This window comes from Aptenodytes patagonicus, chromosome 1 (genome assembly GCF_965638725.1).
Source record: "Aptenodytes patagonicus chromosome 1, bAptPat1.pri.cur, whole genome shotgun sequence".
Lineage (NCBI taxonomy): Eukaryota > Metazoa > Chordata > Aves > Sphenisciformes > Spheniscidae > Aptenodytes > Aptenodytes patagonicus.
Window position 1 is genome coordinate 12,821,723 of NC_134949.1, and position 24,018 is coordinate 12,845,740.

The 24,018-nt window shown below is 38.1% G+C and overlaps 1 protein-coding gene across 14 annotated transcripts in view; it reads left to right on the forward strand.

Annotated features, from left to right (window-relative positions):
* The window catches only part of MAGI2 (membrane associated guanylate kinase, WW and PDZ domain containing 2), a 776,332-nt gene that overhangs the window by 613,995 nt on the left and 138,319 nt on the right, over positions 1–24,018 (forward strand). For 13 of the 14 annotated variants that reach the window (XM_076362360.1, XM_076362617.1, XM_076362528.1 and 10 more), the window contains 3 exons: positions 632–689; positions 7,765–7,886; positions 9,366–9,548. In XM_076362360.1, coding sequence (XP_076218475.1) covers positions 632–689; positions 7,765–7,886; positions 9,366–9,548 — 363 coding nt within the window. Of the gene's footprint in view, positions 1–631; positions 690–7,764; positions 7,887–8,531; positions 8,661–9,365; positions 9,549–24,018 lie in introns of all 14 variants that reach the window. The other variant, XM_076363454.1, reaches the window with a different exon arrangement.

Sequence of the window (24,018 nt, forward strand, 5' to 3'; positions counted from 1 at the left end):
GTAATTAGTTTTATGGCCAGAGGATGCTATAATATCTTATTTTGGTTTGTACTTCCATGTACTACTATGTACTCCGATGTCCCTGTTATATAACTAAGCTTTGGAACAGGATGCCTTTGGTGGCTGTGGAACTGCCATCACAGTGAGACAAATAGTACAAACTTCTCAGGAACATTTAGGTATACTTACTGTACTCACGTGGCAAGAGGCAAACTCTTTTCGTTCCTTCTAGACCAACTTTTCCTAGCAAAGAAAAAAGCCCAAAAAGCAAAGTACTTTTTTTGTGGGTACCTATTTGGGAAAACAGAATGCCCTCACTTCCTCCGGCGGTGATGTCATACAAGATGTGCTACAGTTGTTGGCTGACACAGCTGTTGGAACAATAAAGTAGTTCAACTAAAATGTGTTGTTCTATTGACTGAGATCTGTGTTTGCATGCCAATTTTCAAGTTACTACTACTTGTGGCTGCCATGGCATGTGTTCAAGATTTGGCATTTGCTTTGGTCACTGTATCTAGTTTCACTATCAAGTTATTTCCCTCAACACCCAGCAAAGATCCACAATTTCATTATTAGAAATCTTAGCGTTCCATACTGCATTTACTGAAAGAGATAACTCTTTGTTTTTCAGAGCTTCCATATGGCTGGGAGAAAATTGATGATCCCATTTATGGCACTTATTATGTTGAGTAAGTTCTCAAGTTCAATATTAAGTTGCTGTTAATATGTCATAACCTAATACTAGTATCCTCTGCAGTGCTTAGCCTGGCAAGGCATGGGTGCAATTACTTGACATGTTAAACTGAGGGTATACCAGGAATTCTGAGTCATCAATATAGCTAATGTGTCCAAATATATTCAATGTGTCTCAAATCAGTGACTCAGGCATTCAGTCATTCTCTTTCTCCAGGGTCCGATTTCATGGTATCATTCCAGCTAATGCTAGTACAAAGATCATACACACTAAAGAAATGTTTTATTTTCTATGTAAGATTTGGATATCCAGTGAGGTAGAGATCTTGTTAATCAATGAAGAGAGCAAAGCATAATCATTTTAGCTCAGTTAAGATCCTTTTCTGGGTAGTCCTTCCTTGCTGCAAATCAGATGTTTACACTGTTTGTACCAGAAGGCAGGTTATTTATGCACTGCATATAAAATTTTAGGGATGTTGTGGTTTATTTTGTACTTAAAAGTGCAGCTGAAAATAAGAGAATATAAATTTCTATTTTCACAGCACAATCCTTGCTTTCATTTTTTTCAGATTTTATTTTAGTCATGAAACAAGAAAAAAAGATTCTTACTCCTCTGTTCAAAGGGCAACAGAAAGCTTTTGTTTGAAGTACTAGGTAGAACCTGTTCTGGCCAGTTCCTACATAAAACAAGTAAATCAGAGAGATTATTTTCTCTGCTTTTTAGCTTAACACAGTAAATGAGACTTATGCAAAGTGAATCTAGATTCAAAATTGTGATACCAGTTCAGAGTGGTCAGTTCTCACTCTGCTCTCTACACAAAGTACATAGCAGAGGAGGCAGAAAGCCATTCCCCATCACTGTGCAGACAGCGCTTGAAAGGTTGAGAAAGATCCATCCATTAGTTCCTTTTATTAAACAAGAGGCATCTTTAGAGAAGATGGCCCCTGACCTAAAATCTCAATTTCAAATCCTGCCATTTAAGCAGTACATTTATTCTAGTTGTTTCATACAAAACAGAAAATTTTAGTTTGTGTGTCACATTACTCCCTTGGTCTTTCAAAACCATACCAACATGTTGACTGCAGGATCACTCTAGACAGGTATTAGGGCTGCAGCTTTTCCAGACCTCAGGATATGCTACTATTAACATGCACAGGGTAGAGCTTGGCAGAGAGCTCAGAAAAATATCTGATTTCTGAAGGGTTGAAAGATTAAGATTCCCTTTTCTTCACTGCTATAGCAGCAGCAGCTTGTGGATGCCCATGCACCTTCTCTAGCCCTCCTAGAAAGCAAACAAACAAATGAAAACACTGTTTGGCCACTGCCCTGCTGACTCCTTCTGTCCCATTCTCCAAATGCAGTAGCACCTGCTCTGCTTCTTTGTCCCTGGCTTGTTCTCTGCCCTCAGGTGAAAGAGCCAGCAGCCCCATCTGCTTTGCTGCTCAGCCCAAATCAGCTTAGTCAGTCCAGATTCAAGAAAAAGATGAGTAAATTTTTGAAGTCCCTATGTAATGCCATTGAATTACCCTCTCTCTTTATGCCTGAGTTCTTTTATGATGTCCCCAAGTAACTAAGGGCTGGAGTTCACATGTCTTTTTGTACTTAACCCCCTCTGAAGATTTCTGCACGTGCAGAAATGCATTATGCAGCTGCTGGGTGTAAGAGTCTTCTGCCCCAGTGGGTTTTAGCGTATTTTGGTGAGTAACAGGTGTTGTGCAATTTCTGTGCATTAATCTCTTACTGAGACCCCGCTTTTTTGTTAGCACAGCCCAAGGCATTCTGGCACTGGTGAGGCTCACCGGTGAGTCAGAAAAAGAACCAGTATTTATCTCCATTTCATGTCCATCCACAGGTAAACAGGCGCAAGGCACCAGGCCCAGATGTTATTATGCAATTACATACTTTAAAGCTGTTAGTGCCAAATTTATTAATCCTACCACAGATAAGATTTGTGGAAAGATATATCAAACCTACTGCAGGCTCAGAGGTTTTCAGAAGTGGAATGGATCTTCACAGGATGGCATTAAAACTGCAGCCGCACTAACTTCATAAGGAGTTTTATAGTCAGTAAAATGTAGCTGTACTTTAATTTGCTGTCTGAGCTCAATAAGTTTGAAACAAAGATTGCTCTCCATTTTTCATGCTAAAAAGTGGCAGTCACACCTTTTTTATTACCAGTATTCAACAGATGAGTTCATTTTTAACTAGATAAAATCAGATTACAATAAACTCTCTTAATTATGACATAAAAGTGGGTAAATCATGAAAAGTTAGGTTATGAACTTTCACACATTCAAGTCCAGTCCAACTTTACATGCAGGTCTTTAAAACTGTCGGTGAAAGAAGGGCTTGTACTCTGCTCGCTGAAATGTTTGTATCCCATGGGAAGTTTGTAAGTATGAGCAATGAGGCAGACAGACTCAGGTTCACCTTACATGGGCCAGCCGTGCTCAGCTCCAATACTCTGAGACCAGAGGAAAAGCTAAAAAAGAAACAAAGAAAAACCTCAAAGGTCTTGCGAGCAAAGTTAATAAAGACTAATCACAATATATTTGTAAATTCTGTTAAAAAATAAGGTCCCCAGTATAACTTCCTCTCTTAATCATGCATGAATGTAGGTGTGAGACATTATTAAAATTTTCATTTGCCTTGTTATGCAGGTCCAGGCTTCATTTGTAAGGTGTAGACATTTGACATAAATGAGAAGTGTTTGCTGTACGTAGGTTAACTTCCATGTATTTTTCTCTTAATTTATAAACTCAGAACTAGCAGCACTTAGCTGTGCAGGGCTATAGAGAGAATGTGATTATTAAAGTGCGCTGGGTCTTTCAGCATTCTAATTGCCAAAAGATTATTTCCCCCTTTAAAAATGATTAACTACAACGCAGAGCTCAATTTCCAGACATGGTCTCCTTAATAGAACAGCTAAATTAGCCATACAGGTATTTATTCTGGAAAAATATACCTCCTTGACTTACAATTTCTGACAACACTCTGTTCCTACTCAAATAGGAAAACTTATTTCAGGTCTTTTTGTCATTATAAAGTATTAGTAACTGACAAATGTGAATGTAAAGAGGAGTTAGGCGCTAACAAGTTATGCATCAGAATGTCCATCTTTTAAGCATCCTGATCCTCAGAATTACTTTGGTGGGTTATAGGCAACAATTCCAAAAGTTAGAATCACAAACTACCAAAAAACCCCATACATTAAAGTAGCTAAGAAAAGGAGATAGATAGGTTAAACTCCTGCTCTGATGCACATGCTTAGATGTCCTACCATTTTGGCAAGGCTCAGTATCTTGGCCGTCAACTAAAATCTGCATACTAGGCATTACTGCCCATAAATCTCCTAAGAATGTGTTTCAGTTGTCTTAAGCACATCTAATGTGAAACTCCATCATAAAAACAACTCAGCCTGGCCACATTCACTGATGACATGGCAGAATGGTGCTTATGTCTTACAGGCTGGCTGGTGGTGACAGTATCTACTCATAACACAAGAGACACTATTTCAACTTCACAGCTAAATGCAGCCCAAAACCAAATCCTACCTCTGAGGGGTTGTCCCCAGTTTACACATGGTAAGCTAACAGAGGACAGCAGCACTGACTACCCCTTCTTCTCTGCAGAGGGAAATTCAGGGTTCCTAGGACTAGAAAACAAACAAAAGGCAGGATGATTCTTCTGTACAGCCACAATGGCACTAGGAGAAATTAGATGGATTCTTGTCTTTGGATTAGGCTTTTATATTTAATATGCACTGGATAAAATAAAGGAAGAAAAGTGAAGATATAAATGCTCACTGAATTAGATGCTATGAGCAATGAGCAATATATTTTTGGATCACATCCAAAATCTATTTTAACCACAAAAGCACGTATTTGTAACTATCTCTAAAACTTGCATTTGGCTTGTCTTATTAAGGCCTAGATTAGTAATATCTGTTTTGTATGCAGTTGAAGTAGCTAGATGAAAGGCTAGAATGTCCTTTCAAGGGAACTACTTAGCTTAATAACTTCTTTCTCAGGTAAACTCATCAGTAGCAATTTTTCTGATTTAGCCGTGAAGCTGTATAGCACTTAAAATTGTATGAAAGGGAGCTGTTTCATGTCTCATCAGTCTAGGAGCATAAATCCAGTGTTACTGACTGATAAAAATGAGTGATTATCAGTATAATTTTCTTTTCTTTGACTCCTCTTGGACACAATATTTAATGCAGTTGTTTGAATTTGTTGGAATTCTCACATTGTGCTTTTGAGACTGCGCACTACCATAAAACAGTAAAAATATGGGAATAAATTGGAGCTAAGAACTATTAAGGTTGCACCAACAACTTGAGATGCTTCAAGTACCTCTGCTAGTCTTTCTGTCTGATCTGCTAGGACAAAAAGGTCATTTTCAAGATGGCCATTACTGAAGACATTTCTGTGTAAATGGACTAAAGCACAACTTAAACTTTACCTAGAAACTGTAGAGAGGCAGTGGATAACAGATTCTAGCTGTGATGTCAGTACCACAGGAACTGATGTTCTGTGAGCCATGAACACATCCTATATTAGCTAAAATCCCATCTTATTTTATATCACAGAACCACATATAAGTTGTAACTTAGGTCTGCAAGAGGCCTCCTGCGGCACTGAGATGTGCTCTGAAATTAGAGCATGACACTAAGCATAGTTCAAGGTCCTAAATGCAGATCTGTAGTGTGATCTTGGATATCCATTACATCTGCGTAATATGGCACAAAAGCTATGGGAAACCCATGCTCTTCTGGAAGGGCAGCTGAAGACCAGGGCAGGATACTTTAGAGCCTCTAAAATAAGACATGATCCCTATGTTGAAGCAATTAACTCAACCCACTGTGTAGCAACCCTGTTTTTAACCTTATCAAATGCTAACATAAAACGAGGTAGATATTTTACCCCGTATCTGCTATTGGAAGCTGTTTTGTAATTTCACACTTCTGCTTGTAAGAAACCTACAGATTTCAAGTCTGAAATCCTGACATCTTTAATATATTCTAGTATTTAATTCCAAATGTATTCATAGAATGCAATTATATATCAGAATTAATTCTGCTTGAATAAAAAGTTAAAACTCCTTTGGTCTTCTGTCATAGAAGACTCTCTCTTTCACTGGTCTTCCTGTAAAACCTTTTCTATGGATTCATTTTATTTGGTCATGTGTGATCAGAACTTTATGTAGTATTTCACATGACGTTTCATCACTGCCTTGTGTAATGGCAAAAGTAGTATTTCCTTTACAATATTGAAATACATCACATGATAGGTGGTAGCATGAAAATGACCTTTTTAATGCTTATGTTAGTAGTTCATAATTACCCTATTTAATGCACGTAAGTCTTGTGTTTCTCCATTTTTAACTGGTGAAGTTTGTCTCCCTTCCGTCATATGTTTCTAGGTTTGCAATAGACTAAGGTGCTGAAGACCCTGACAACAACTGCAGCATGGTCTAACTAGAAAGCAAAAGTCTAGGAAAGGAAAGCCTACAATCTTAAACAGTCTGTCTGAAGAAGGAAAGAAACAAAAGGGACTTTCTCTGTCTGCAGCACAGATTGAAATTTACAAGAAAACTCTTAATCAAAATTTTAGAGTACAAGAGTAAGTTAGCAGCCACTTGAATGAGTTATAGCCATGTTAACAAAGTAGCAGCTCCAGGATTTATCACATTTACTTCCTCTCATTAAATCAAATATTCTTTTACATGACTGGAAATCTTTTCATTGCATTAGCTCTGGCCACTAAATCCTGATTTTCCAAGTGTATTGCACTCCCATAGGACTTGCTGCCTTTCCTCTACCTCACTTCTTAGTGGCAATTCCACTCACTTTCTTTGAAGCAGTGGTAGGATCTGAATCCCAAGGGACCTGAAAAGTGTTTAATGTGGCATAAAAGGTCATTTCAATATAAATTGAAGGTATTCAACCCTTTTTAGGATCTCAGCGTTTCAAAAGTTCCCAGGTCACCTCTCCAAGTTCTTAAAGCCCATGACTGGGATTGGATTTTCAGAAGAATTCAATACGTAATAGCTCAGTGAGAACAAATAAGGAGTGACATGTTTGAAAACCTGCCCTTCTGTACATATGTATTTGTTTCCCCAGAACAACGTTCGCAGCACAGGCGCCTTTTCTCAGTTGTGATCCTATCATGATCCTATCTTGCGGAATTGTTCAATGCAGCCTACTAAATTGTTTTGCCTTCTTCAGAAAACATGTGAAACATATCACAGGACAGGATTGTAGGATTACTCATTGATTGATAAAATCTGTGCTTTAAATTAAAGAATTAAAATCAAGGATATGAGAGTATGTAGTTAGGATAGTAGTTCTAAACACAATACAGAAAATTAGTGGTATAATGACAGAGATGTACTTACTGACCTGTTGTAGGAAATGTAAAACATCAAGAAAAAAATGTGTACATTATCTTTTCTTATATTTCATATATTTATCTATGTAGTTCTAATCTACCATCTGACTTCCGATTTTTCTGTACAGCTGAGCAGATATATACCATAGAATTAAAAAGAAATCATCTTCAGTTTATTTCCTATGTTAGATTTATTCCTAAGCTGCAATCATAAAAGCACTCTGTGTTCTAGGCTTTACCTTTTCTGTAAGTGATTAAGTAATTTCACTTACAGCTAATCGATAATAGTGCACAAAACTGGTTCAGATCCTTTGAATCATGCACAGAACAATGCTTGTACTAAAGACATGAAAAACTGTCGTTGTAGCATGCTTCAGCAGTACTGATATTTAATATGTAGTCCCATAGATCAAAACCGTTCGTCTGTAGCAGAGTTCAGCATATTGAAATGATAGGACACTTCTCAGTGCTGTTCATTACGCAGTGCGCTAGATTGTGCATTTCTCATCCCCAACAAAATTGTCTGGAGTATAAGGGACATGCTCAGGCCCACTGGGGTTTCATAATTGTTTCACTCTTGCAACCCCACACACCTAAGTCACATAGAGCATCCTACTGTGAAAATGATCATTTTCCCCAACTGAACCCAGTTTTTAATCAAAACCAAATTTTTTCCAGCCACGTAAATAGAAGAACACAATTTGAAAACCCTGTCCTAGAAGCAAAAAGGAAGCTACAGCAGCATAACATGCCCAACGCAGAACTTGGAACAAAGCCTATGCAGGCCCAAGGTTTCCGAGGTACAGTACCGTGTCAGCTATCTTAGTTAAGATGAAAGATCCTGCTCTCCTGTTTATGTGACAATGATTTTGTCATAGTCTGATTAAAAGACTAGTGTTGCCAATTCTCACAATGTTATCACCTGTCTCCTAGCATTTTTCTCCCCTAAATGTCTGAGCTCCCAGAGTTGCGGGACTCATGGGCCACCTAAAATACTCTAACCTTCAGAAGCGCAGAGAAAAGATGGAAAAGTAGTAGTAGTTTAGGAAACACCTTAGTGTTTCCTAAAGGCTGAGAAACAGAAAGCACAGTAAAAGCCCCAAAGTAATTTTCTAAATAAAATCATAAATTCTATTCTTGGGAATGTACAACTCTCTGTTGAGCACCCGAGGTTGGCAACACTGAAATAATTAATTGTACTTTCTCTAAATTACCGTTAATTGATGTTTGGTATGTTTCTAAGCTAGCTCGTCTAGCAAGCATCAATTAAGTTAAAAGCCTCAAGCACTGTGTTATAGGAGTTTACAAGAACACAGCTTCTTGGTAACGTAAAAATTAATGTGCTTAAAATGAGCTGTATGAGCAGCAAACGGTATTGGTAGAGACAAATAAATTTTAACATAAGGTTATAGCCAGAGAATGAGGCTTGTTCTCCTTTGTAACAGTAGAAAGCTCCTCATCAACCTTACCTAGACCCAAACTCGCCCACCCGTGCCCCGCTCCCAAAAGGTCCCGCAGCGTGAATGACCTGTCCCAGTGCCGGCGTGACCCCACCGGGACGTGCAGGCTGCACGGTATGTCCTCTGCTGCCAGCCAGCTCAGCCCCACTGCTGTGGGCGTAGCGAGAGCAGTTGAAGTCACAACCTTTGCACCTTCCTCCCACCCTTCCTCACCAAGCGCAGCACGGGAGAGAGGCACGGGGAGCCCCCCACTGCCCACACTGCACACCAAGGCACGCGGAGAGGGAACGCAAAGGTTGCACAGCAGTTATGTCTGTCACTTGTTGGATACCAAAACCCCACGTGTTTGGAAAGAAAAGCTCACCTAATATTTAGCACTGCTTCTTAACAATTGGAGTAAGATATTCAGGGGTTATTTTCCTTATTGCGGGTGGGAAGGAAATAATGGAGAATGTATTACTTTGTAGACAAAGCTGAAATTATAGGTTAGGAAAGAGGTTTTAAAATTACCTCACAGATCATTTTTATTGTTGTAATTATTTTAGCTACACAATATCTACTTCTAAATGTTTGTCTAATATGAAAGAACATTTATAACTCCCCACTTATGGCTGATCTGCCATAAATAAGAAATATGTTTTAAGCTTTGTATTAATATAAGAACTCACAAATATTTTGTTCCTGGAATGCCTGCACTCTTTATTTCCTTGATTTTCATACACTGTCACCCGCTGTCAGCCAATATTGTTATCTGCTGCCCCCGCTGTGTTGTGACTAGATAAGAACTTTTGTCTTTCTTGTTTGTGTTGACTGATGTAGAAAAACCACTCTTCACCCGTGATGCATCACAGCTGAAGGGGACTTTCCTCAGCACAACTCTTAAGAAAAGCAACATGGGTTTTGGATTTACCATCATTGGTGGGGATGAGCCAGATGAGTTTCTCCAGGTGAAGAGTGTAATTCCTGATGGGCCTGCAGCACAAGATGGGAAAATGGAAACAGGTAATTAAGATGGTTCCTCTATTCTTTTATATGAGAAGTAGAACGAGACATAGATTTCTGAGTCTCGCTCTCTCCATGAATGCATACATTTTTCCATATTACTTTCTGTGTTAATGTGTAATATGTCTGCTTTATAAGATAAACTTCTCAGATAAAACTTTCTTGTAATTTGTTGTGGTTTAACCAGGACATAATTTTTCTTTCTGATAATGCCAAGTAACTTATTTTTTCCCATTTCACAATATTTTAAGGGAGAAAAGATCTCTGCATTCTCCTATGTAAAAATGGGATGTGATGTTCTTTGGTTTATAGGCTGTTTACTCAAGGGGAGTCTGTGCATGGAAAGAAAAAGAGACAGGCAGAGAGAGCACAGACTACTAAGTGAAAATTTATTTCTTTAGAAAGAATGGTTTTGCAAGATAATCAAAGTTGAGTCTGATCTAACATTGTTCTCATTAGAACCATCAAAATCAGAGTTTTCAGTGTGGCATATGGACACGTAGGCATCTGTGGCCTACTAATAAAGAATCTGTGAAAACTAACTAAATAAAAGAAACTTCCTCTGAAGAGATTTAAAGCTGCTCTTAAGATCTGGACCATCACTGGAAATATTTTCATGTCCACAGATTGATAAAGACTGCAAACTACTGTCTTAATGGTTTGGAGGGTCACATCAGGTCTATATATGGATGAAACATTTTTGGAGGAAGATGAACTTGGTTTCCAAACCAGCTATCATCTCCTGTAGGAGAAGACAATCAGAGAATAACAGAATAATTTCAGTTGACAGGGACCTCCAGTCACCAACCTCCTGCTCAAAGCAGGGCTAACTTCGTGGTTGGATCAGGTTGCTCAGGGCTTCATCCATGGGACTTTAGGAAATTTTATAGGACAGAGATCCCACAGCATCTGTGGGCTCCTGTCCCAATACTTAACCACTCTCATGGTGAAGATTTTTGTTCTTTAGATCCAATTGGGATTTCCACTGGTGCAACTGATTACCAGTGACTGTAGTCCTGTGTTTGTGCAACCCTGTCGCTGTGCACCGTCTTTCACCATCCTTGTTCCTCAGATACTAGTCAGGCTGCACATTGGTACTGGGACATGTGCATAATTTTTCCTTCCATTTCTCACCAAGACTTTATAGAAGAAATGCTAGTTTGGGATTTATGTTGTCTCTGCAGAAAACCAAGTTCATGGTGGACAGTCACTGTGAATATAGGAGAATTTCCTAGCCTGTCACAGATCACTGTGGATGGACCACAGTAGTACAGCAGGATCCTTTTAGTGTGTTACAGTACAGAAGGCAGACACATACACACAGGCACAAATAATGTGGGTGGAGTAGTCCCAAGTGATTCTTCTGGAAATTTCCTTTCATCCTTCTTTTGTTGTAGCAAAGAAATTATCTGGACTATAGTATGTCAGAATAAATCACCCTGAACTCTAGTTTATTCTGTAGGACTTTCCAGGACTTTGCAAGTAGGAAGTGTGAAGGTTGTGAAAAGCATTCTTTTTAAAACACTGCAATTTGCCTCAAGTCTTATATTACAGCTGGCATGATGTTTCTGATGCCAAATAGATAAACAGATAATTCATATAAAGAAGTAAAATGTAAGAAAGAAGTAGAATACAGATTGTTGGTATTGGTTTTATAAAAAAATTAGTCTAACAGCTTTTTAATCCTCAATTCTTGTTGCCATTTTAACTTAATGCAATTTGGCTCCCAAAGGCAAAATTAAATTAACTGATTAAGTGAACAGAGGGTACAACAGACTTCCTGAAGTTCAGGAGATTTTAGTAACATGAACTTCATTTTTCCTAATATTTTCATATTACCTAATACACTGCATGAGGGATTTTCCTTGCTTGTCATGGTTTACCATTCTCAGATCCAGCACTCAAATATAGTTACTTGCTAATCTGTCTGAAGTGTGGGCTGGTTATTGGTGAACTTCTTCATATGGAGTTCTTTTCTCTGGAAAAGACAGTATCCTTGCAACTTACTTAAATTTTGATGTTGAAATTGAATATGGGTGTCATAATACTATTGATGGTGATTATTGTAGTCATGGATTGTGATGGGAATATATAGGAAAAATGTGCTTTAAAATACATAGAAATAACATTGCTTTTTTCCCCAAGGTAATTAATTCAACTATATTAAGAATGCAAGACAGAAATGTACATTCAAATATATAATCACTCTATAATTATGTGAGCCCGATATGTACAAAATTACATCTCAGAATAAATTCTGGCCTCAAATATCTTCATTTTCGAGAAAAGTGACAGAGTTCTGATGTAAAGTAATTGGAAAATCTCAGGCTAATGATTGCGACATCTAACATGGCTTCTATGAACATTTGAAGTGATTTCTAAATATGAAAATGGTAAAATGAAAAAAGATATTTAAGGTCAGAATATTTATAAAAGCACTGTTCAGCAATGTGCTTGTATTTCCTGATATCCAATCCTTTTCACACTTCCTGAAGTAGGATTTCTCTCCCTATTCAGCCATTTTACAACCTAAACAACTGGAGATATGAAAGCCTCCCAGGTTTCATCAATAGTGTTTTGTTCATAAAGCTGTTAAAATCTTATGTTTTAAAACTATGTGAAATTACATATGTACCTTTTGTTTGTTAGGTAGGCATCATTGGATGATGAACAGAGCTTTTAAAATAGATTTTATTTATTCTTTTGACATGAACTGTGTGGTGGTGTGCAATTTATGCGCACCCCAGCTATGATCACAGTCATAGGAGGCTTTGATAAATGATCAAAATATCATATTGTGGCAGTAGGGCATCATAGCAGAAAGCTTGAGGATAGTGGCACTATGATCTGTGAAGCAACCTGGGTGTAAGGGATAACCACAGGTGTTGGTGCTCCCAGCTGTAATACAACTCTGGAGCCTTTCCCTTGCAAGGCTGATACTTCTTTTTGGCCCAGTGGTAAACAAAATCCTAGCGTTTCAGACCTGCATCAGATATGGGGGAAAAAGGAAGAAAAGACACCATCTCCTTCATCTTACCTGATCTTGGCCACAGGCTGAAGAGACCAGTGCTGTATATTATCCTAATTGTTAAAGAAACAAGCTAATAGAAAACTAATATTGTACCTTTGGTTTACTTCTCCACCCAAAATCTAATTTAGGGGTCAGATACAAATGCTATTCAAAGAGAAGGGTGAATCTATGTAAGATTTTATTGTCACCCTTTAACATGATCACAACACAGTGATTTCACCTGCAGGTTTCAAAATGAAACAATTTTGGATTTCATCCCTTGGAACATGAAAGCAGCTGCCTGACAGAGACTTGGCATCGTTGTGATGCTATGAAACAGTTAAAGCAGTGAGGCAAACTGAGTGCACGGAGATGCAACAAGAGATATGTGAGGTCCTGGTGATCTAACACCACCACTCAGAGCCCAGTGCTGGGCACTAAGAGAGCTATAATTGTCCCAGACCCATAACAAATCTCACAAGCAGACTCAGAGGAACCACGTCTCAATGGATGAGTCAAAAAGAGCCAAAATTACATTCCTGATCCCGTTTGCCAGACGTTTCAGAATTCCTAAGGGTTATTATGCCCTCGTGTAAATCTAGCATCTGTGACCTAATGGCTGTTAATAATATTGCAAATGCCTTTCTAGGACATGTTTTAGCATTTGGAGCTCAATCAAGCTGCTGGATATGAACATTACACTCCACAGCATCTCTGCCTACCTCAAGACAGCCTAGGAGCTGATAACACATTTTCCTGAGAGGTTGTCTTTGCTTTGTCTTGTCTGAAGCCTCACGCTGCCAATAGAAAACTATCTGCATTTAAGGGGCCCCTGTATCCCATTAAAATGCTGAGTGAGCGTCACTGGTAAAAGACTGCATCTACATGAAAAGATTTTTATACAGTGGGTGATTTTGAACGACTGCTGTTCTAAGGCAAACAAAGATTTAGGCCCACGGCTGAGTCAGATAAAAGCTCACGCTGCAAAGGCAAAAAATCTCCTATAATTCTCAAGGTTATTCAGTGGACTAGATAAACTGAAACACTCCCACATAATCAAGCTCAGGAAAGATTCTCACTCTGCACATTTCAGCAAGCTCAAGTTCCTTTACTGAAAGTTTCCAGGAAACAGCTCAAAGACATGGTGCACAAGCAATTGAGTCTATTGATGACCTTTCTGACTGATGAATAGCTATGGTCATTGCAGGTTGAACTTTCCAGGAATGTATATACATCTGTGATGAATTGTCATAGCTCAACAGTGTGAATCGAGAAATGGGAAACATGCTCTTTCATTTCATGAGCCAAGCATACACTTGGCCAGCTCCAAGATTCTAAATCATCTGTAAATGCAGACCTGGGTTTTTTTAGATGCTATCCTCTCAGGAATGGTAGCTTCACTATATTAGTTAATCTATTCTAGAGATAAAAATTCATAAATGTAAGATAAGGTTCAGCTAACAGATATAGATGTCTACAAGACAGATGTCTACATCTACCAGATGAATCGACATCTACCACTTCTAGATAACTGTATTAGCATGAGGCCTAGAAACTAGAGGTCTAGAGATCAGTCCCACATCTACCACTTAGAATTTCTACTGCATCTGAGAGATCTCCAAAGGGAATGAACCAGCTGTTAGAAATACTGGAAGGAATGACCCGTGGCCTTGCTGTTCTCCATGGGCCTACCATCAAGACCCATAACAATCTTCTATACATGATGAATTTGTCAAGAAGATGAGGTTACTGCAAATGTAAGCAAAGTCATAAAAGTTGTTATTCACTTGAATAAGAGCAAAACTAAAGCCATTATCAGGTGGTTGACCCTAAAATATCACTAAGCTTAGGGAATAATTATCTAGTCATCATTCATACATATTTTTGCACAGTAAGGCTAATATCTCACAACCTCTGTAAAAAGTAGAGTACTCAAGACAGAAGGAATTGGGGACATCTGCAGAAGGATGCATTTTTACAAGTTCAAACAGATCCCTAGTTCTGTTCCCTGTTTGTCCATTGTCAGTTCAGATGAACAAACCATTATCTCACCTAATGTCAGATCAGATGAGATGCAAGCTGTCCAGTTTCAGCAACACCAGAAAAGGTGAACTATGTATGCACAAGGAATGCCTTCACTCCAAAGAAGCAAATATGTTAAAATTAAAAAAAAAATGTTTTGGCAGTCATCTGGGAATGTGAATATTGTCAGAATATCACTAAAGGACTCGGTATATCATGACCACAGACTACTGTACCTATCTTCTTTTTCAAACAGGTCAAGTCTCTCTCACGTGCTATCAGTCAAGATCCATCTGACAATATTCTCTTTTACAATATTCCCTCCCCCTGGTAGCCTGTTTACCACAGTTGTCATCTCAAGAGGTTCACTGACCAGGAGCTCAGTGAAGAACTGGTCACACACATAGGTACAGCTTCATTTCCATGACACCAGAAGCTGGTTGAAATTTAGTTAGCTCACCTGCCTGACACCACCTCATCCAGTGGCACAAGGAAGACTGGCATCCCAAAAGTAAGGCATGGCATTAGGAACATGAGAGATTGTGCTACTCGTTGGACTGCTGAGGAAGGAGTATCTTTTCATTTTCCTTATGCATTTCCAGGCTAAAACACTCTTTTAATATATACCAAGGCCTCATCAAGTGTCAGTCTTACAGCTGCAAGCTTATGCCATGTGGTGGGTCTGTGAGAGCAGAGCAGCATACATAAAAACAGCTTGTGTTACCAACCTTCCTTAACACCCTTGCTTTGTTTGGGAGCTATGATGTTTCATCTGAAGCGGCAGTGGTCTTTTGTCTCCCCATTTCAGTCTAGCTAAGACCGAAGATCTGTCTCTCTTCAGATGTTGCTATTAATCCCATGGAGTTAAGAGAAGGAAAATTAACTGTTTGGAAAATAACTAACAGCAATAACAAAAAATATTTCAGGCATCATGGAGAGTGATAATTTCTCCCACCCGTGTTTGGCCCGTCGGTGTGGATTTGTGTTATGTTTACTGTTAGTGTTCCTACATCCTCCAGCACAGACAGCTGAGGAAACAGTGCAAAACACAGCAGAAACACTGTATTTGCATCATGTACAACCAAAATCATTGCATTCTGTGTTCAGCCACGACACCTACAGTTTCTTTCACCAGTGATACTGGTCACATTTTCCTTTTTGTAAGCCAAACCAGGAGTAAACATTTGGTAAAACCTCAACCTGGTTTTCTAAAACCAGTCTTCTTTCATTTCACAATTTAATTTGGCTTTTCAAGGAGAAGAGATTGAGAGGGCATTGAGACTGGAACTGCAATGGGAATGCTGTGGTCTTTACATCCCACATGAGGATGGAGCTAATGGATGCCCTGGTAGTTCATAGCTGAGACGAATGGACATCTAGGGGCTGCACTTCACTTTTTTTTCTTTGTGCAGTACACGGTGTCCCACTTTATGCAATTCACTTTATATTTCTCACCATAAAAGCTTGCATATGTCATATAACTAATGCCAAAACTGTTCAAGAGGTGTATGGATAAAATTAACCCTGACTTTTGAGAATCTTCCCAAGGTAGACTGATGCAGTGTTGCTAGTCCCCACAATTTTATCCTGAAACTCTATGTAACCAGATTTCTTTAAAGTGCAACTCTTAATTATTTTTTTTAAAAAAGGTGACTAAATGTGAATCTTAGCTTAAATTTTACAAGATAAAAGTTTCTATTCCCCTAGTTGCAGAGGAAAGCTCTGAAGTATGACCACATTAGATTTAAGAGGTTTCAAACAGAAAGCAAAGAAAAAAATGCCAATTTTACTATTTATTTGATATCATGTATTGAGACTGTCACTTTAGCTGGGGGAAGGGATATGACTTGTGGTTTTGAATGCTTGATGGTGACAGGAAAAATACTTGCATTTTAGGACTATTAATAGCAATGAAGAACTTGGTAGCAGAAAGATATTATTTTTCAATCCCCCTTTCTTTCATATTTTAAAGTAGGCAATTCATTGAACTCTGCATGTAAATAGATACACCAGAAGATAGCACTTAGGTTGCTAGAAATTTTTAGTACTTGTGCTATTTTTTCTAACATTAATTTTCCATTATATTTTTTGTGTTTCTATTGCTTTCATATAAAATGAACTTGCTACAGTGGTCACAGTAATATCTGTAAATTTCTTCTTATGTTAACCAAAGACCGCGGAAAAGTGTCTACTTCTATCACAAAGTTACTGAATTCTAATCTCCATGACGTTCCTATTTTAGTGTTTTCTTCATATTTTTATTCTTTTGGTACTCACTAGTTTGTTAGGTACTCATTGAATGATAACCAGAACAGAGATGAGCCTAGACTAAAAAATTTGTATCCATATTTTGTATACCATGTGCTGTTACTGTCTACATCCATGGTCTTTGTGTGCATCTTGTCAGATTTCCTTGGTTGGCTGGTGTGATATTCAATAGCCTTGCTTGTGTTCTCCCTGAGGTGCAGAAAATCCATATGTTGCTATCTGTTCTGCCTGATATGGAGTTAGAGCTTGAGTCCATGTTGCCTAGCTATCAAGCTACTGAGCATTCATTAAGCACTGCATACAAATCTTTCCTATTAAAACCATTCCACTTTGCATAAATATTCCTTGAGGTACAAAGAGAACTATTGATTCTTTTTAGCCCTGTCATTTGGCTATTCCCTTGAAGTGTTCAATTAAAATTATTTATACAAACTGGAAGAGCAATTACAGCAGAGCATCTAACTTGGATTTCAAACTGCTTCTGAAAATGGACAGTATGTTCTTTAAGTCATGGGAATAATTAGAAAAAGTTTCTTAGGAACTTGTCTTCACCTCACACACTGTCCCGCTTCATGAGATGATTCTGGTTTTGCATTACTAGTGCAAATGGGACTCAGTGGTCTCTGACTCCGTATCTTGTTTTTTAGCACTGAAGTTTGCCATAACTTAGCAATTTCAGGAATCTTCTATCTCAAGCTTTAGGCTTATAGTACCTTACTTCAAGGTGGTTCAAAGCATCACATTAAGGAATGTAGACCCCTAAGTATGGTGTCAATAGGGAGGGAAAGGTTGCCTCCAAAGGAGAACTAAGACTACCAGCATTTGGGGTGCTATTCAGTTGCCTAAACATAGATGTCCAGTGCCATTAAAAGTGCCAGAGATCCCACCTAACCTCCTCCTGCCATTCCAGAAAGCAGTCTTGTAAGTCCTGTGTCATACCTGCAAATCCTATATGAACATCTCAGATGCCCAAGGCTGTTGTGTGACAGTAGACACCTACTTAAACAACCACATTTCTCCTTCAGTGCCTTAAGAGGAGTGTGTTAATAGACTCCTTTGTCTTTCCTTATCATCTGTCACAGCAAGTAGTGATTGATTCATTACTGTAATAATAACTTTTTTCTGACAATTTTAAGGATATTTGTTTCCCCTAGCCTAATTCAAAGCTCACGCTTGTGCTTTTATGAACACTTAAAAGAAAAGGCAAAAGCCCCTTTAAACTTAATAGGCTTAATTTTTTCTCATTTAGCCATTCCAACAACAACATTTTAAGAAGTCTGATGGTTGAGTTCAGCCATATACTGGTGATTACAAATTCATTTCCATCTCCAGCACTTATAATATTTTGGTTCAGATGTTATTGGTGCCCATAAAATATATACCAATATTAGGATTGAATAATATATGTAACTTGTTTCCTTTCCTATAGTGACTCTTCTTCAAAAGGCTCATTTTTTTTGAAGTCCAGATAATATGCAGAAATGCAGCAGGAATCTGGAAAGAACAACAATCTTTCATTTTGCTTTGATAAACTCCATATTTATACACAGGAGACAACTCCTAGTATGCATGGTTTATGGCACTTATTTCATTCTGAAAGAAGTTCACATTTGTTGACACTATATTTTGATCTATGTTTATCAGTCCTAAGAATGATAATCTGTGCTTGCTACTTGAAATGGTGAAAGACTGGACATGTAAATAGGTGACGTTCTGGGTTGTGTAAGTGTGCCAAATAGTCTTCTGCAGGAGAGAATATATAAGCAGATCTGGTTATATGTAGTAAGTTAATTCTAATGGCTAAACCATTAGAGCAACTCTTCCAGTCCCGACTATAAAAAGTTGAGTATGTTTGGTTAGAGATGGCTGAGGCCTGAATGTGTCCAGCCATGCCAGATTCCACATGTACAGCCCTTACTGTCTTTTTTCTGACTGCTTCACCTTGACCAGATTTTCACTGCAGTTATGTTTTTATTTAACCCAGAAACCAAACGTGAAGTAATTTGATGGTAAGAGAGGGCATAATGCAGATACGATCTGTGATAATATAAACAATCCTGTCTCTTATGGACAAACAGAACATGAACCATATACACAAGACATACACACTCTTATTTAACCTAAGCCGCCAGTCTAGGTCTCTGTAACAAGAGTAAATGGAGATCTTCTGGTGCTCAAAGGTGCCATATCTTTAGCAGAGGATGAGATCATACAGAAATCAAAAAACATGGTAAAGTAAAATATAAAAGAGTAAAGGTGAAAAAGCAGAGACAGTATTTGGAACACGAACTGTTCAAGTATGTGCAGCTTCACTTTCCTATTAATTCAAGGTCTGACTACATGGAAAACATGGCCACAAAGGCCAAAAGCATTGACAAGGATACTAAAACTATATCATACATATTACAGTATGCAAAATACAAAGGCAGAAGAAACGTTAAATGATTTTTTCTGTCTACTATCACATACTAAGATACTTTTATCCCATTTTACTCTTCATATTGATACACCAAACCAGTGTATATGACAAATCTCAGGAGCCCATAAATTCATTCTTTGATCTGAACTCCATCATACAAGATCTGCAGATTCTGCTATTAGGATATTTAACATAGGCCAGGAGATGTTGTCATAACCCTCACAATTATTAGGACAATTTTTGTAAGTTTTGCAAGTTGCCAGTTGAGTAAGCAGTGTGCAATGAACTCAGTGGCTGCCAAAAATGCTGCAGTTGCAGAAATAACTTTTCTCCTATCAAATGTAATTAACATCTATCTCGCATGATTTGGCTATTTGTATGAACAGACAAAAATATACATTGAAAATAATAGTCATCATCTTCTCATGTATAATTTCATTCAATAAATAATGACATCTTATTTCTTAACAAGAAGAATGATCTTGGAGGGGGGAAAGAGCTTCTTTCTATATAAAGAGACGACAGGGAAAGTGAGAACTTCATATTGCACTAATGACATTAATAAGCTAGAACTGTACTTTTCAATATCATTAGCCATGCCACCTTCAATTTTCTTTTAATTTTGTTGTTTTGGCATATATGGCTTTATTATACCATTCAATTATCAAACCAAAAAGTAAACATTTAGCTGAGTTTCAAATTTTTTTCATTTTTTATTAAAAATTAAATAGATTAAGAATGCATAATCACCTCTGCCTCCACATTTGTGCAACCAAAGACAATCTGTATCTATATTAAAATCTGAGTTCAGAAATTCAGCTCTTGATTTGCCTTTAACTATTCTTTAAGAACAAATTTTAAAGCTAAAATTTAAAGCAAATTTTAAACCCCTTGAAAATTTAAAAGTAAATTAAATAAAGACTTTTAAGATACAATTTCTGCTGTATATTTAGAATGGGAAATATCTTTCTTGATAGTTAGCAAATATTTTACTTGAACAAATTAGTTAACATCCCTGTACTTGAATTTCCCTGTCCAAAAGGAGAAATAGTCATATTAGAACTTTGTAAAGTCCAATAATTATTGCAGTTAGCAACTCCCAGCATAACTACTACAAATGTTAGTGAAGTGAAGCCTAATGGAGTTCAGCTTAAGATATTTAGGCCAACTACTGTGTATGTCTTTTTGTGAGGTATACATTAAAACAGGAATCTGTGGTCAATCACACGTAGATCAATTTTTTGTCAGCACTCTGAGTTTCTCATTTGATGCATGGCATAAAGTAAAAATATTCAGAGTTGCATTAGAGATGAAGAAACATTTCCAGGCACATAAATCATATTCCAGGAGCTTTGTGAACCTTTAACTAGTGGGGGATAAGAGACATTTCAGGCAATTTTGTTATGATTTCACTTCTAAAGCATCTTTCACTGTTTATTGCCGGAATCATGATATTAGCACGGATGCACCTCTCATCTGACCCTGTTTAGCTGTTCACATAGCCTTTGTAAGAAGAGCAAAGTTTATTCCAGCACTTATGCAACTGCCTTTTTGTAATTGATGATTCTGACATTTTAAAAAATGTCGTTTGTTTAAAAACCTGTAATGAAAATTTCTCAATAACATAAGGCACATTTTTCAAACCAGTAGGCGGGCATGAAGTTAATTCTGGTGAAAAGTGAGAAGCCCCTGGGAAATTTCACCCAGCCTTTCCTCTCTCCACCCCACAAAAGTATTTTCCCCTCCAGCAGTCACAGAAGTGCGACATTTATTCTGAGTCAGTGAATGGAGGTGGAGCTCAAGATGCCATGTTGCTACCTATGCTCTATGCACACAGCAGCAGGGAGCTGCCCGGGCAGCACTCGCTTCTGCCCATCTCCTCTTCCAGTAGATACCACAGGGGAGCGGTGCCGTGGCGGCGGAGCCAGGCCTTCCTAAACACCACTCCTCCGTCATGCCCAGATAAGTGAGGACTGTGTACAGGAGCTAGACTAATTCTTGGAGCTCGGGAGTTTTGCCAGGTCTCAGCTATTGATCTCAGGGGATGACTAGGTGGCGGGGGGAGAAGAGGGTCCCATCTCTAGGGGCTGGGTGCAGGACTGGGAGAAAACTGACTGGACTAGGATTTGCTGGAGCTGAAGATGTGACAATTTGTTTTTCTTCTGCAGGGAGGCAGGGAGAAAAGGCAGTAATTTTATGCTCAGAGATGGCTGTAGAGTGGGTGTTTATATGCATGTGTGTGTGCCTGTAGAAGGAAGTGGGAGAGGGGAGGGCAAGGTACAAAAGAAAAGAAGAAAAGGAGCTCTGCGAGAAAGGTCTGAGAGCAGTGGTGTGAGTATAGAACTTTTAAACACTGACACTTTCACTCCTTTTGATGTATTGCTTTCTTCTTCAGCTTCTAATGAAAGTAAATTAAAATTCTGTGTATTCAACTAATTTATTCTGCATTAAAATCAGCATCGTCGTACACAGTATTTACTGAGACTTTCTTTGCCATACTGAGCATCACCTGCGGTATTGCTGAGGAAAAGTCAGATAATATTGGACACTTCTTCTTTTCTTGATAGGTCTGCTCCTTGAGAATTTATTCATAGGCTAATAGTGAGTCATGAAGCATGCTGGGTTATGCCGCTGCTCTGTTATTCATGATCTTTTCTATTCCACCTGTACGTACACAAAATAACAAGTCTCAATAAGCAAAGGCTATCAGCAGTTGATGATTATTGGTCTGAAATCACACCTTTGAATCCTGCAGATCCATCAGCTCTGCAGAAGCTGGCAGGGCTGAGCTGTGGGTGCCTGTAACACGGTGAAGGACTACAAGCGTGCAGGAAAAATTGGTGGTTTCACACTGGGGCAATTCAGAGAAAGTAGGCAGCAGAGAGAGGTGGAAAACTGGAAAAAAAGGAAATTGAGGTAGTAATGTGAACCTGACAGTGCTTTCATGTCTTGTAAGGGAGAGGTGCAGGTTATAGTTTAATAGAAACATCATTGTGACTGTATGAGAATGAAAGACACGCTGTATGTGCAGGGCAACATTAATCATACCACCATCACTAGCATGTTACTAGGATTATGTCCCCCGATATTGGCCAGAGCCTCAGCCAGGGCTCTTGGTCCTCGTCTTGTTCAATGGAGGCTGGTTGACTTTATTCCACTGAAACCTCTAGAAAAGTCCATGCGCCACAAGGCAGCCTGGTGGGATCAGGCAGGTTGTCCTCAGGCAACTGGAGAGGAAGGCATCCACCCACAGCACAGACAGTACCTCCCGTCAGACCTCATCAGCAGCACCAGAAATCACCCTTAGTTTTTAACCTTGTTTAATTAATAGGTGGGTTTGGGGGTAGATTCCTCTGTAAAATTCCACATGAAATTCATGCAATGCTGCAGTACTACACATTGTACCAAAATATTTACCACATTTATGTGTTCATACTTTTTATATCATTTTAAAAGGTTGTTTTATTTTAAGGGGGTTTTGTTCTAACATAGACAAGAGAGTTAAAAGTACTATCATTTTACCTCTGGTTATTTTCCAGACAGGTTAGAATGGCAGCATCATTACTCAAGGGTTCAAAAAAGCTTTCTGTTTTTTTGGTAGATTGTTTTCGGCAATCTGTTTAGTCTGTCTTATTCCAATTATTTTCTGTATATCAGACAGAGTATATTTTTTAGGCCAAACTTGATTGCATGAAAAGGAAATGCAGTTGACTATTATATAAGTCAAGTGTTTCTAGTGCAGTTCCTACTCATTTAAAAAATTGTTCTGAATTGTTTCCGGAAATAAGGATAATAATAAGAATTGCACTTGAACAATCATTTATGTCAAAAATGCTAATCCATCCCAGGTGCCAAGATGATGGATTTTTATTTCAAACTGTATAGTGTTGTAAATACTATATTTCGATAGTTTGTTCAGTTCTGAATGCAGGATTGTGATATTTTAAACATTTCATTTGCTACAAGGATAATGAATTCTGCTTTGCTAGAGCATAATATATGTAATTTCAAGTCAACTGGAAGTAATAGTTTTCCAAAAATGTTGGCAAATAGTAATTTTTTTTTTTTAAAGTTCAAACTGAAAATAATACTATCCTAAGAAAATTCGTTAAGGAAACAAAACCACAATGTTTCTAATTTTTAGAGTTTTTTTAATTGAACTATTCCAGCAAAATTGCCACAAACTAGCAATTTCTTTTAGCTAACCCCAACCTAGAAAAAAATTCTCAGAAAACACATTCTTTGTATAACTTCTTTTTACCAGCTGTCTTAACTTTCTATTTACCAAAGCTCCTAATGATGGGAATTTTCTTTAAGTTTGCAAAGCAACGTGCATGTTTGTAGTCTATGTGTAGGCATAGATATAGTGGTGCAGCATTACTGGTGCTCCGGCAGTGACACCACTATCAGCGCTCCCCGAGGCCTCACAGCACCCCAGGTCTTTTTACAGCAATGTCCTATACAACCATTTTCAAAGGCCAGAGCTTCACCTGAGTCATCCAATTCTATATCACACTTCCAAATATATGATACTTTTTCTAATCACAGTCTGTTAGAGATAATCCATTATAAAACAATGGTATGCATATTATATGTAGTGCAGGTATCTGGATGTATCTAAAAGTGTTAAATAGATAGTAATATAACATTGATTATAATACTAATAGCAGGTGTTGAATGTGTATGATGAAGTGCTTTTATATGTCTATGTCTGTGGGTAGGTGTGCTGAAGGTGTATCTGTAAAAATATA